At 36.1% G+C, this 16312-nt stretch overlaps 1 protein-coding gene across 1 annotated transcript; it reads left to right on the top strand.

Moving 5' to 3' along the window:
• The first annotated feature begins 1727 nt into the window (after positions 1-1727).
• Positions 1728-15761, top strand: LOC129242030 (uncharacterized). Its single transcript, XM_054878590.1, has 4 exons — positions 1728-1735; positions 6179-6339; positions 10740-11278; positions 15567-15761. The coding sequence occupies exons 1-4, from the start codon at positions 1728-1730 to the stop codon at positions 15759-15761; spliced, it is 903 nt and encodes a 300-aa protein (XP_054734565.1).
• Positions 15762-16312: the final 551 nt, after the last annotated feature.

Genomic DNA, 16312 nt, shown 5'->3' with positions numbered 1-16312 from the left:
CCAACACATTCTCTCAGTGTACACTTTTACTCGTAGTTGTGCACAAGCAAATGAAAGAAAATTTACTCATTGAAAAAAGTATGCAGAGCAGTTCAGTTAAGTACAAAGCCGGAGAGAAGTCCTCCGACGAGCGTGCGTCTAATTGCAGTTGCATATTTGTACTTTTTCAATACTTACATTGGGCATCATATATCAATTTTTGTCCTTCTAAGCACATAAGTGTATTTGTATTGAATTTTTGCAAAGTGAATTGATATTCTTAACTTATGACTGCTCTTCACCCCCCTTGAGAGCTTCAGATGAAATTCAAGTAGATGTCGGAAAACCCATTTGGTGTTGGTCATAGTTGTGGTTTCGAATGCAACAAATCAATGTGAATGAGTGTTTTTCTTGTAATTACTGATAGTTTTTGTTGTAACACAAGTACACACACTTGCACTTGTCTGGCATAAATTGTCTGTGACTTGAGCTATGTACAATGCGGGTAGTTTCAAATAACAACCAACTGACCGACCATCGACCACCAACTGCCAGCCAACCAACCAACCAACAATAACAAACACGAAATACACTTCAATACACACCCATACTCGTATACTACATATTTTTGGGGTACCAAAACGCTGAAGTCAATTTGTAACACCACAAACGGATAGTCAACTACCATTGACTAGCATACCACATTCTGGTACATTTGGTAGTGAGCGATAGACAGAATGTATTCTCCAAATCCGAAACGACTAAATGGGTTTAGTTACTTGACGCGGCAGCAAGCGACAAAAGGACGAATGGGCTGGGTGTTTGTGTGGGCAATTGACTGAGTCGGAAATTTACACTTTATACTCGTATGTATGCATGTGTGAGTATACATAGAATATGCGCCTATGCATTTTGGTGTTTCACAAGCGGGAGTACTTGTTGTTGCTGTTGCTATTGTTGTGGCAGCCGGTGAGGGGGTGCTGCATATTCTAGCGTGTGCCTGCTATACTCAATTGTGGTTTTATACTTTGTATGCTACGAGCGTTATGGGCAATTAATTGCGCTTCTACTGCAAGTTTACACCAGCACTAATTCAGCTGCATATATACGAGTATATATAACTATGTGTACGTGTTGTATATGCTTGCAGAGAATTTTACTGGATCGCTTCTCATGAATTTATAACCACTCAAAGTTCGATATTTATCATTTGAATATACAGTTTGCTCAGAAAGTATTTTAACAAGAGCTAAAAATTGTTTTTTGTTTTGGTGTATTGAAATAATTTTTATTTTTTTTATTGCTTCTTTACTAGATTTATCAAATGCAATGAGTAAGACTATTTAACAGTTTCATGGACAAAAATTGTTCTTAGTTCCACAAAATTTATTCTCAATGACAAGAAAATTTTCTTAAATGTTAAGAAAGTATTCTTACAATTTCCCTTTACATATCGTCCCTCTTATGCCTGAAATATGAATGCGTAAAAATAAAAATGTTGAAAAAATAAGTCTGAAAATTTATTGCTCTCTTAAAATTAGAAGGTTTGGTTTCTGATATTAAATGACAATATTGTGATTGCCTTGTATGTAAGCTGTTCTGGGGTTTTACAAAGAATATCTAAACGTTAATCGAGTCAACCCATTAACTAACCTGTTTAAATTCATTCCCGCCTGTAAGTACGCACGAATTTGCATTTGGTTTATCTCTCTTTTTGACGGCAGGTCGCTGGATCTCTTAAATGACTTATGGAATGGTAAGCTTAAGGCGTGGACTGAGTGCTTACTACAGAAATGATGAATGTGAAATCTTATCGCATCAGCAAGCTCTTCTTAGAAAGAGGACCACTTCGGTTTTCGCTAACAAACCGTACCTAGTGTCTAAGAACGATAGAAATAAGATTGCGCCCATCAGAGAGAGCGTGTCGTCATATTGGTGTAGTTGCATGAGAGAGATGTGAAAATGCGAACGAAAATGCAAGAACAAGAAGAACTTACACAGGAACTTCACAAGTGCTACGTCACACACACACAACGATTCTGTCAAAATTTAAGGGATCCTGCAGTTTTTCGCGTTGTATTCGATTCAGTGTTAAGATATTTTTCAGAAATAAACTTTGCTGCTGGATCGCTGATGGTGTAGGGAGCTAAGAGTATACTTGGAAAGATCTATATCCACTTCTAATCAACATGTATGAATTCCGAAGAGCACATAAGCTTACTTTCGAATACATTGCTGCCATTTTTCTATGTGCATTCTGGCGAAAATCTTGTATTCCAGCAAGATTATGAGGTCTGCCCGTCATCTCATCGCACTTTGAATTGGTTTCCTGAATAGTGTATCCGCTTTCTTGAATGGCCATCAATTTCTCTAGATCTCAATATCATGGCGAATGTGTGGGGTGCATTAGTTCGAGCAGTTTGTTGGTCAAAGTGGTGATTTATCCAGAATCCTACTAGCGCTTCTACAGCATTTTGTTGCCACATCCTCGCTACCAACTTGTTTAACGGTTATTTACAGCGTGATTATATCCAGTCTGTGTAGTTTAAGAACCTTATAAGGTTAATAACGACTAACCCAGACAGTTGTTTGAGACTCGCGAAGAGCGATTTGCCCAGGGTTAACGTTCTGTCCTGCCTTGGGGCAGGACATTCTCTGGATGTACTCGTACAACTGTGACAGTGTGTGATGTGGGGGATGCCCTTTTTGCCTGCTTGTTCCTCAACAGTTCAAAAGCCAGTTATGACTACCGTGATTCTCCGTCGTACCGTCGTTTCATGTTTATCAATGTCGACGATGGCTTGAGGTTGCATATGGACCATAAAGTTCTGCTAATTTTGCATTTCGTCTGATCTTTCCATCTACAATCTGCGGTTCGGAGGTATTTTAGGGAAATTGTACTCTTGACTGCGCCTAATGGTGTGAATACCGATTCTGCAAGAGCGTTATCCATTGCAGATCCCCCTCTTGCCAGTTCATCTGCTTCTTCATTACCTTCAATATTCCGCTGTCCCGGGACCCTGGTTAAGGTAACTTTATGGTTTTCAGTCAAGGTGGTAAGTCTATTCCTACTTTGTTTCACCTTTTTAGAGGTTGTTGTAGCCGAACCCAGTACCTGGATTGCAGCGTGGCTATCCGAAAGAATAGTGATATTGTCCTTAAATGAAAACTCTGCGATTAGTAATCTACAAGCATCCCCAATTACCAGTACTTCGGCCTGAAAGATACTGAAGGCATTAGGAAGAAGTATTATATATATTTTTCAACTAGTAAGTCTGTGAGAATACCATATATACCTGCTCTATCACCACCATCCATTTTAGAGCCATCTGTATAGACAGAAGCGTCGAGGTTGTTTAGTGAGAATTCATTACTCCATTCCTCCTCAGATGGAAAGAGAGTGGCAGAAATCCTATTAAATGTTACCGTCGACGATGTAGTCAGTGCTCTCCGAGGTGTACTGAGCTTGTCGCAATAATATACTGGCATGACCATACGTTTTTTTCTTTCCAGCGATCCATTTAATTTAGCCTAAATGCATTCATGACTTCATCTTCCTGAGGTAGATCTTGGTGGAGAAAAAAGCAATAATGGAACTCCCTTAACACGCAACTACTTAGCAAAAGTTATTTGATTCAATGTCGAACAGGATCTTGGCAGTTTTTGAAGAAATGGAAATACCACACATAAATCGGGATAGTAAATAAAGAATATTTTAAATGAGGCCCCAAATTGTGTTTACAATTTTGCAACAGTTATATTTGTCTACTCTTTTCTTGCCTAATACAAATGGTGTTGGTTTTGTTGCTTATTATTATGACTGGTATCTCATCACTTGCGCAAACAGTGCATGCAAAAATATTTCCTCTAAGACACAATAAAAAATATAAGTAAGATTATTGTCCACTTGTAATTAAGCGACGGAGTGTATAATTTAAAGAAATTCGTCATCAATTGAGTCACAAAAACAGTAATATCAATGAGAGTAGAGTCATCTAAAATTGAATGGGTTTTGCATACCAGGGATTTGCAAAGGAAAGTGATTGTAAAAATGTTTCATTCAAACACCACAAATAATGATACTAAATTAAAGTTAAAATAAGTTTTAATAAATCAGCAATTTAATTACAAAAGAAGACATAAAAATTATATTTTCCCTTGTGAAAAAAATTCTGTGGCGGAATGTAAGTAGCCGTCTTGCATTCGGTGGTATTACGCTCCATTTGTGGAACAGATTTCCCGAAAATATGTTTACAGCTTCACTTACATGTGTACATACGTATATATGGCATATTTGGTTTGCTTTTGATAGATCCAAAGATTAGAGTTGGAGTTCTATCGATCGAAAAATCAGAATTTTTTTTGGGTCAAAAATAATACTATAATCTTGCCTCAACCAGCGTACTCACCGAATTTGGTCTCTTGTTTTTTTATTTGTTTCCATAACAGAAAATACCTATGAAGGGATGGAAATTTGCTAGAATTGTGGGGATAAAGACCACATTATGGGAAGAGCTCAGGTTATACCAAAGCGTCCTCTGGCCAGAGGTGATCCGAGAAATGGAAAGGCGTTGGCAATAGTGGAGGGGGATTACTTTGAAGGGGACAAAATAGGTGTAGATGAATAAATAAATGTTTTACGAGAAAAATAAAGTGACCTTACTTTTCGATAAAGATAAACCGAACATACCTATACCTCTAGCAACTTCTGTATATGCTACTAATAAACAAACACACCATAAAATCTGCCAACGTGCTAAGGACTCAGCCCTGATATGTGCAATAAGAAAGATGACGTCGACTGTTGAAACTTAGCAGGAAGGACGTGGGAAATCTTTTTTGGGTTCTAAAAGGGCACTGTCTTATAGGCAGGCATACCAGCAGACTGCGAGCAACCTATAACGACTACTGCAGAAGCTGTAACGACATTGAAGAAGAAGAGACTATAGAACACTCTCTATGTAGGTGCATGGCTCTGGGTAGAAGAAGGTTCAATATTACAGGAAAAATTTTTTGGAATAATTTGGCAGAAGTACCCAATTTCAAACTAACAAGAATTGTTAGATTAAGTCACAGGTTGCTTCAATGAGGACAGTGTTAAGTGAGGAGAGGGGACAGCACTGGTGGTATTACAATGGGCCTAGAGCTGCCCTAGCTCAATAGTGTCAATTGGCAACCCCTATACCTACCTACCTATCCTACTTTTTGAACATAATTCGTATATGGGGTTTCCAATGAGGGCGGTTCGATGTTGAAACATAATATTTATGTAATTTTGCATAAAAGATGACATATTTCCTCCGTGGTAGCTTGGCGCTTGTTGTTTTGTTGTATTAGCAGTTTACTAAACACTGCAAGTGTGGTCTAGTCACCGATCGTCATCGTCTAACTAGGCCCAGAAAACGTGGTGCTTCAACAGGCTGGGATCAGAGGGAGAGGAGTGTTAGGTGTGTGGTTTACATGGGGCATGTGAATAGGAGTTTAACCGTAGTAGGAGTTTATCCTACTACTGTATTCAGAACATGGCTTCACGATTAAATTAACATGCTGCATAAATCCGGTTGTATCTAAGCGATGACCTGACTTATGTTGATTTTTAGAGCATCGGTCGATTGTATCTTCAAAAAATCCCATGAAAAAGCTTTTTGGGGTTAAGCTGTGTGAATTTGTTGGCCAATTCATGTCACCTTCGCGAGAGAAAACTATAACCTCAAATCTTTCATAGTCTTATCACGTGTGACCTGCCATGGTGACTTGGCTTCAGTAACTGAATAATAATAAGCAACAGTTTTTACAGACGTAGTGTCTACACACAGAAGCTCCTGGGTTCGTTGCTTTTCCTAGCCAGAAGTCTCTTTCTTTCGTTCATATCTTCTCTACTGGGTTATATATGCAACACACAAGCTTGCATTTTATTTTTTTCTTCTGCATTTTCGTTTGTGGCAATCAATCCATGCATGTTTGAGAGCTTTTTATATGTATGTACATATGCAAGTATAAGCGGAAGATTTAGTGCTACTACAGAGGGCTTTTTTTACACATATCATGCAAGCAATATGAATAACGCACATACATACATATGTATGTGTATGCGTAGTTGTATGAAATGCCCTTTTTATTGCTACTTTTATATAAATTTTTGTGCTGGTACAATTTATGACAATAACAAAATTTTATTTTCAATTCACCCTTTTTGCAGCTGCAACATTTACAAGAACAATAAAAACAGTAACGAACACTATCGGCAAGCGAGCAACAGTAGCGGACGCAAAATGTTACCCTCTATTGTGATATTTCTTTGCGTTGGACTATTACCGGCAGTTATATGTTTTGATGGGTTGCAGGGTCAATCTATTAAGGGTAAGTTGCGCGAACGATTTTGGAAATTTTTAAGTACAGTAGATTCTGTTTTTAAGCGGTATATACGTTCCGCAAGAAACAGCATAAAAACAGAATCTACTGTATTATTACGTGGGATACTAATCATAGTAGAATAAAAAATTAAGAATAAAAATTGAATGTGGTATATATCATACACTTTGTCGATACACTTTATTTTCATAGTCACTGTTTATTATCTTAGAGGGTATTTGGTTTTTTTGCACAGAAATGATTAATATTCAATGATTTTTAGTTTGAACTTAAATTTATAATTATTTCTAGTATTTATTAAAACAATAATTAAATAATTCTTTTCGTTGTACAATTTATGCACACAAATTATTGTAAGTATTTTTTTTTTTATTACATTACATTTATTTTAAAGCACTTTTTGTACTTTTTTTTGCGCAAGAGTTGTGATATTTTTCCTAGCACATCAAAGTGCACAATACACGATTTTTGTATACAGTCAAAAGTCTACATAAACCCGTATTTTCGTTGTTTGAAAGTCCAAGAAGTTTATTAAAAACTTTTTTGATACAGTTTTATTTGAAACCTCTTTCTAATCACAATAAACTGAAAAAACCTATTGTTTAACATAGAATCAAAAAGGTATGGGGGAAAAAGTCAAAAGCATGGACAAAAGTTTACATATTGAATAAAGTTCCAAGAATGTACACTGGTATGCCGTGTTGTGATCAGGTAAATTCCGTTGGTTTTTATTTTTCTTTCCTTTTACTATGTTTGCTGCTTTACTAATATTGATTTGATCACGTAAGCATCAAAAATGGCACCGCGAAAAGAAATATCAGTTGTAATTTGGTTATACAGCATACGAAAAATGTCGTATATTTCAAAAAAAGTTTTAAGATGAGTCGGCCAATTAGCGAAGATAAGCCACGCAGTATCCCAATGAGGAAATTATCTCGCAGAGAAATCCGTTTGATTCACGCAAACGTTTTGATTACAAAATCCAAAAGTTATTGCTTCGAAATTAGCCAAAAATGTAGCAAGCAAATATGAAGGCAATTCGAAGAACTCAAAAAATATCAAAAACGCAAAAAAAGTATAATTTCTGCAAAAAACTGCTAATTATGCTTGGAGTTTGCAAGCACAGATAATGGGATGGAATTTTGGCCAAAAGTTTTATTTACAGATAAGTCAAAGTTGAATATACTTGGAATCGATGTATGGGAAAGAATTTGGAGGAGAACAAATACTGCACTCAATCCGAAGAAACTAGTATCAACTATCAACCATGCTCGTGGCACTAGCTTGGTTTGGAAAGCTGTTGCTATTCAAACTTTCGGTGGATAATTTGCGGTTTAGAGCAGCCTGGATCCTTCAACAGGATAATAATCCAAGGTACACGGTACACATTGTTGAGGACTGGATCTTATTTGTACACTAAGCCACTTAAACACATCACCGCAAGGCGCAAGGTTTAAAATTTTGAATATTTATGGAGAGTTTTGGAACGCAAAATAAGAGAAAATCAGGCTTCTGGTCCTGCTCTACTCAAAGGGCGCATAATAGAAGCTTCGAACAGTATAACGTTTGCAGAGCTGAGAAAAAGATATTATGCTGGTTTCAAAAAGTTATTGATGCTATCGATGTACCAAATAAATAATAAAAGCACGATTAAGTAGATTTCACACTAGTAAATAATCACACTAAAGTAAAATATTTTTGTACTGTATGCTGACTTTTGTCAAGGCTGTTTTTGCGTTCTTTTCTTATAACGTTGGTATTTTATGTTAAATTATGGTTTTCTCAATTTATTGTGATTGGAAAATGGGTTCAAATAAAACTGTATCAACACAGTTTTCAACAAAATTTTGGACTTTCAAACCAACAAAAATTGGGTATCACGTCACCGGGTACTCGGAAGCCGAATTATATCTGTTGATTTCGCACGTAATGCACGGCAACGAAGTAATCGCTGTGTTATTTTTTTCACATAGCACAAGTTACTTTTTTCACAAGCAAATCGCTGCCATGACCCCGATGGCATCAGCCAATCAGCTGATTCTTTCAAATTCATTGAGAACCGGTTCACGGTATGATGTTGTTATTGTAGCAGCATAAACATTCCCCATACATATACGGCGAATGCTGCTGAAGTGACAGTCTTTGGCCGGATGTAAATCCGGATCGTTCCGGTTACGTAGAACCGACTGTCGTGGGTCTGATCATGTCCACCATTTGTGAGTTCTTTTCTTCATGATATTGACGAATTCACCTGACACTCCAATATCAAAAAAAGATTTTTTACATGTCAAAGTGGGTTTAGAAGGGAAGGGTTAATTTGAAATATTGTTACTACCCAATTTTTTACTACGACATCGAAAGTTTAAAGTTCATTGAAGAATTTTTAAAAATTTGAATTCTTATTAAATATCAGCATATCACACATTAAATCAATATACGAATGTACAAAAGATTAAACTCCCTAAGCCAGGCAACATTGAGTTTATAGAGCTCTTGCTACTGATCGACCAATCGAATACAGTAGGTTCTGTTTTTATGCGGTAGATACGTTCCGCAAGAAACAGCATAAAGAAAAAACAGCATAAAAAAAGCTACTAGTTCTATAGTAAAACTATAGATACGTTTCAAATGCTAAAACCGCATAAATCTGAAATAATCGCATAAAAAAGGGCACTAGTCCCATATTATTACTATAGATACGTTCCATAGGCCGCATGAATCTGAAATAATTAAATAAAATCGCATAAACAAAATATTGTATCTTTGAAAATTATATCTTTATATATCTTCCATACTTGTAGGGTTAGCATTTCTGATGCAATCTGTGATGAGTTTTTGCTTAGCTGGTTTAGAATCTTGTTTATATGTACAATTCCCCATAGGTCGACATGCATTTTGTAATTTAAAAAAAAACCGCACTATTTCAAAACCGCATAAAAAAAAGCCGCATAAAAACAGAACCTACTGTATGTTGATAGCCGAGTACTCATATTATACATTTTTCATCTCCAATTAAGCATGCAATCGAAGAAACTTCAGTGTTCAAATATTGACAGATGTTAAACTTCTTTTGAAATCAAGCAGATATTACAAATCGTAAAGGGAATTCGACTGATCCAACTAACCAGGTATGTTAGCTTACTGCATTCTTGCCCATTTTTGGTTTGAATCCGAAGTCCGTAAAATTTATGTGATGGGGCATGTTAAGAGACATTTTTTACAACCAAATTCTGCCACCAGAACCTACTTACATCGTTTGCTTATAATATTCTTCAACAGATAACTGTGAAGATAAAACTCTTCAATTTCAAAAAACCGCTTTTATCAAGCAAATTATAGCTCAGAATGAGCCCTTAAAAACAGAATATAAAGAATATTCAAAGTAAAATACTTAATTGAAAAGCCGAATATATTCAGATATTCAAATGCAAACAATTGGTCGATTATGAACGTTTGGGTGAAATAGTCGAAAGTACTGGCAAGTGAATTCGTTTATTTATGAGGCAACCGTTTATTCGATTAACAAGAGCTCGAAAGCAGGCTGAAATTACAGAAGTAGCAGATTTGGTCTTGTTTTATTATTCCTAAAGTCGTATTATTGTCGCAAAAAAGTTTAACTATTTTGTCGTTTTAGCATGGAGTAGATTCAGTAAGTTAGTCAACCAATAAAGCTTAGATTTGTAATGAAACACCTCGCCGAAGGTCAACATCTGGAAAATTATAATTTAAGTATGTTGTTGTTTTTTTTTTTTGCTTATTTTTCCCTTCATTTATCAAGAAAATCCCACAACTTTATATCTTTAATGTGTACAAAATTAAGAATTTTTCACATTTCTTTTATGAGCTAATATAGTTAGCCACCGCTGTGTAAATCGACAATGGTATAATTGCCACAAATGTAACGCGCTGCATAATTTTAGGCGCTTCATTTTGTTTGCACAAAGTATATTGCAATCAATGTACATTTTGCACGAAGCAACAAAAGCACTTAATTAATAAAAAATAAAAAAATAATATAAATGGCTTAAAACACATGCTAAAAACAGCTGTACAAATAATTGTTATTTCAAAATTGATCAATCGATTCTTACAACTCAATTTTTACAACGTTCAATGAAAATGCTAACTTTTTGCCCAAATTTTTTACACTTGCAAATTTTTTTACACTTCCAAATTTTTTAGTAACTGTAACATAGTACGAGGCACATCATTCAATTTGTTTGCAATAAAATGTTAACTTTGTATTTTTTGCCTCTCTCAAGTGGAATGTTTCCGAAGGTTTTTGACACAGTGATTATTTTTAACAATTTTAAAATGTTTTACTACAATATCCTTTTTATGAATCAGTAACTTTTGTTGTTTGTAACTGTTTCCACTTCTCTCCGTAGATGCCTTTGGCGAGTTCTCACTGACGGACATGATCAGCGTACAATCGCAAGGTATCGAATATGAGGAGGCCGATGATGGCTTTCCCTCGTATAAGTTTTTCTCCACATCAGATGTTAAATCATCATATCGAGTCTTACTGCCGGAAAAACTCTACGAATTTGCGATACTTGTCAAATTTCTTCCAAATAGTCCCAAAGGTGGCTACCTCTTTAGTGTAGTCAATCCTCTGGACACTGTCGTACAATTGGGCTTACATCTATCGCCAGTGATTAAAAATGTCTGGAATGTTTCACTGCTCTACACCCAATCGGATCAAAATTCTATCAGTCGGAAATTAGTCAGCTATCAATTGCCTTACAGGGGCAAGGAGTGGACAACACTTTCTTTTCAGGTACTCGGCGACAAGGTGCTCTTCTACTACGATTGCGAATTGAATAAAACAACATCGGTGGTAAGAGAACCACAGGAGTTGGTCTTCGATTCTGCATCAACTTTATATTTAGCACAAGCAGGTCTCATACTCACCGGGCACTTCGAGGTAAGTGATTTTGGTTGAGATTTATTATTTGCCATTGTAAATTTAATTGAAATGCCTTCTGGGAAAGTACACATGTTGGAGAGCGAATTTGAAATTTCGAATTATTTCTTAAGATGCAACGGATTGCGTACATGCACATATTTTTTAACCACTTAGCCTAATTGCTGCGTTGCCGAGAAATGGATAATCAAAGGGATGCTAGCAAACTCATATTCACAAATTCCATTGAATTTTACTTTTTATTGTTTTTTATTTAGGCAGTGAATTCAAAGTTCTGGCTGATTAAAAAGATAAAAAATTATGTATAATTAAAAGTTGATTAAAATTACCACTTAAATCCGCAGTGACCAAAAAACTCTTTTAAGCAAAAATCCCCACATAAATATTCTTCTTGCTAAATTTTCTTTCTAATGACTTACAGTTGAACCCATTCGATACTAACGTTGCCTGAAAGAAACTTCGCATGTTTCTAGGCTCACCCGCAGGTTTCTTCTTGTTTTTTTTTTAATGAACCGTATGATAACGGTAGTCACACATACATATGTAAATGTTTGTATAAGGTGTGGTAAAAAAATTACTAATTTATAATTAATATAGCTTTTGATTTTTTTTTTTCAGAATTCAGCAAAATGTTTCGAAATACAAAATTTGTTCATTAATTATAACAAAAATTATGAATCCGTAAATGAAAAAGTTTTCGGCAATCGCTAAATTAAAAATTCATTTAAAAAAAATATCATTTCTTCTTCTTAGCGTCACAGTCCTTGCTGAACCATTACTTCCTTTCAGCTTCTTGCTATCGATCTCGATTTACAGCCACTTCCTTCCAACATTGCACACGCATTTTCCTAAGATTAGCTTCCACATCTTCTAGCCACCTTTTCCTCGAGCGTCCCCTTTTTCTTTCTCCAAATGGGTGAAGATCTAGTTTCTTTCTCGTTGATCGCTCCCTTAGCATTCTAGCCATATGTCCCAGCCAACTAAGTCGTTGAGACCGAATACATTTTATTATGGTTTCTTTCCTAACTATGCCTTCCAGTTCGGCATTGTGCCTATTGCGATAAGTGCCATCTACCAGTCTAAGCGGACCATAGATTTTTCGGAGCACTTTTCTTTCAAAGCACATTAGCTGCTTTTGTCTCGTTAGCTTTCAGCGTTCATAGTTCACAGCCATACGTAAGCACAGTCGTATCAGTGCTTTAAACATTCTTAAGTTTTTCTCACGTGATAATATTCTAGATCTGAGCAATTTTAAATTAGCATTATACGAATATGCTTTGTTGGCTGCCTGTATTCTGTCATTGATTAATCTTTTAAACGTTGCGAGGGTCGATATCGTTGATTGTTGTTTCCTATCCAAGGCTGTGTAGGGTTCATGACAATTATTTTTTAAACTGAAATTAGAGCGCCAACCTAATGAACAGTTTCTTTCGGGGGGCTCACCACCGTTCTTCAGATCCTAGTGCTTCCATCGAGGCTTCCAGTTTTCGGGGAAACTGGTTACTCGATCTGCGCATTCGGTTAACAGTATCATACAAAATTCATCACTGGACAATTTATAGTTTTTGTAAATTTGTAAATGGCATCGTACATCAATTATATTTGTCAGTTGTGAACTAAATAACTGCAGCATACATCAGGCAAGGCCGTGGAGTCCGCAAATGTCAAATTATAGATTTCTATCGCTCAAATTTTTTTATGTTTTAAAAAAGTTATAAAAAAAAATGGATGATTAATTTTGCGCTACCTTATAAACTTAAATTTGAAATCCTTAAAGCCAAAGCAAAATAAAAAAAGAAAAAATGGGCTTAAAAGGGTTAATAAAGAATAGTGCTGGCGAGCATTAAAAATTTTCTGGTAGTAGTTACACCGTAATATACTGTTTACCATACACTTTTAATTATTTAATTTTTATATAACTTTTAGTGCCAAAAGAAAAAAACATAATTTTGCTGCTTTGTTAGGCACTCGTCATATGAAAAAAAAGCGCTAGAAAAACAAAATTTCCGTTGATTTTTGAGGCACCTGCAATTTGTACCTTATTATACCAAAATTCAATTGCCTATAAAACTGCAAACAAGACATGTTTCTAAAAATTCTGGTTAAAAAGTGTGAAATATTGAGAAGAATTTATTAAATTTTTTTAATTTACATAAAGTACGAAACATGGATTTATATGGCTTTATAAGAGAATGAACTATGTTTTCATAAAAAATCATTGAAATTAAATAAGACACAAGCAAATTTAAAAACTTGTCAACAAATCTTAGTGCTACAGTTGCTTAACGCCGTCTATGCTGATTTTATAATAAAGTTCAGCGAGGTTCACAGATTTTTCTTTTTGTGCATGCAGAATTTTATAGAAACCCTATTTTCCATTAGCTCAACTTCAATTAAAGGAAAGTTTTGCAAAAAACACACATGAAATTCAGAAATATGCATGACATTTTTATTTAAATCGATAGTACAGTCCATATAATTTAAGGTATGAAGATTATTTCATGTAAATGTTCACCGCGACTGCGCTTCAAATGGTCCATCCGCTTAGTCCAATTTTGGCATACTCTTTCCATTGTTTCGGCCGGTATCTCACATATAAATACTTTAATGTTTTCTTCCAATGCGTTAATTGAAGCAGGCTTGTTTGAATAGACATGAGCTTTAACATAGCCCCACAAAAAATAATCTAGAGGCGTTATATCGCTCGATCTGGGTGGCCAATTGACAGGTCGCGCACGTGAAATAAAATGTTCAGCGATCTCGCCTCTCAACAAGTCCATTGTTACGCGTGCTGTGTGGCATGTGGCACCGTCTTGCTGAAACCTCATATCATGCAAGTCAAGCTCTTGCATTTTGGGCAAAAAAAAGTTGGATATCATTTCACGGTAGCGCTCACCATTCACAGTTACGTTACGATTCGCAGCATCTTTGAAGAAGTACGGCCCAATGATATCTGCAGCCCATAAACCGCAGCAAACTGTGACCTTTTCTGGATACATTGGTAGCTCTTGCCATTCTTCTTCTCATTTTCACTCCAAAATCGACAATTCTTCTTATTTACGTACCCATTGATCCAAAAATGAGCTTCGTCGCTGAACACAAATTTTCGATAAAAAAGTGGACCTTCGGCCAACTTTCCAAGAGCCCATTCACCAAAAATTCTGCGTTGCGGTAGGTCGTTCGGCTTCAATTCTTGCACCAGATGTATTTTGAAAGACGTCACACCTAAATCCTTTCGCAAAATTTTCCACGTTGAGTAATAGAGGCCCAATTGCTGCGAACTGCGACGAATCGATAATTGATGGTCATCATTAACACTGGCCGATACAGCTGCGATATTTTCTTCAGTTCGCACTCTACGTAAGCGTGTTGGTGGTTTGATGTCCAATAATGTAAATTTGGTTCTAAATTTAGTCACAATAGCTCGAATAGCCGCTTCAGTGGGTCGATTAAACTGACCATAAAATGGAAGAAGCGCGCGATAAACTTTCTTAACAGAACACGCATTTTTATAATAAAATTCAATGATTTGCAAGCGTTGTTCCGTTGTAAGACGATTCATGGTTAAATTATAGACCAAACTGAAGATGTTTGACAGTGAAACAAAACACGAAACGTGTGCCAGCTGTTTAAACCAACTGGTTAAAAAGAGAATATATAAAAAATTACTCGTTATTTCCTTTCTTTTCGATGTTGCATACAATTCTATATTTCCTACAAATTTGGGTGAGAGTAGCAATAATGTTGGGTCAAATAATAATCTGAAGCTAAGCATGCTGGGTTACTTAAACATTTTATTCCAAACATTTTTATGTTACTTGTACATTCGTGTACACTAAAACTCGCTTTGATTGCCTTTATAAAATGGAAAATCAAGGTATGCATCATATTTTCGCCCAACAGCCCGAATGATGACATCAAATTCACTATTAAGTGAATTAAGCTTAATGCAGTTAGAGACGAGTCTATAGTTTATTTTGAACCGTAGTAAGACTAAATTAAAACTACCCACAAATACTGCAAATATATTAGGCTTGTGTAAAGATTTCGTTTTACGCTTATGTTATTTTCGAAGTTAGGGATTTATGTTTTCATACGTTTTGTGCAATAATGAAAGAAAATAAAAATTCCAGCCAGAATATCAAGTATGTGATGTATAAGTAGTTAAAAAAGTTCAACATTTAAGACTTTAGAAAACATTTTAATGGTTTTGGTTTTGTAAAAAAATTCCAAACTTATGTGATTTCGAAAATCGTACAGAAATGGTATGCGATTTCCATCTCCTTAGCTAGCTTTTCACCACTGGCGCTTCCGCACGAAAGAACAAAGCTATTTACTCATAATAACAGCAGCGCCAAAGAAACGTACACCGACAAAAGCCATACAATGCGAAGTTACATGCCAGAAAATACTGGTTTTCACGTTGAGTGCGAGTGGGGTAGAAAGAGAGGGCGACACTGAGGGTGGTGCACCACGCTTCTAAGGGTGAGCTTGTAAACATGTTACAATGTAACCACAAATATATACGTGCATATTTACCAAACACACAATTTCCGACCGTATTGTTTGCAGCCGCTAGATGGCGTTAAAAGGACTATGCGCAGTATTAGAGGTTTTGAGTGAATTATCTATAGGACACTCAAATGAAAGTGTTTGTTTTGTTGAGGTGTGAGTGGAACTCGGTATCTACACTCTTTCACTCTTCAATCAGACCTTAGACACTCTTTTAGGGGTTGTCCAAATCACTTCGCTGAATTGGTGTGCTGAATGAGCGCAGCAAAAATTCCTGCACTTCAGAGCATCATTTACTAACTTGTCTCGTGCATTCGTAAACTGCACGCTCAACGCCGACTTTCAGCGCTTTGCACTATCCGTAGTCCTCGCTGCCATTTAGACGGCTTTCTGCGGCTATTTGCTTTTGAGCTAATTTTTACTTTCCTTGCTATTTGTTTGTATCCTCTTCGTGGAGTTCGGCACGAATCGCGTGCGAGCAACGCATTCGGCATACGAGCGAATGGTGTAAGAGCCAGATTT

This window comes from Anastrepha obliqua, chromosome 3, assembly GCF_027943255.1.
Source record: "Anastrepha obliqua isolate idAnaObli1 chromosome 3, idAnaObli1_1.0, whole genome shotgun sequence".
Taxonomy (NCBI): domain Eukaryota; kingdom Metazoa; phylum Arthropoda; class Insecta; order Diptera; family Tephritidae; genus Anastrepha; species Anastrepha obliqua.
Note: the sequence above shows the minus strand (reverse complement) of the source record. Positions and strands in the feature narration are given on the sequence as shown.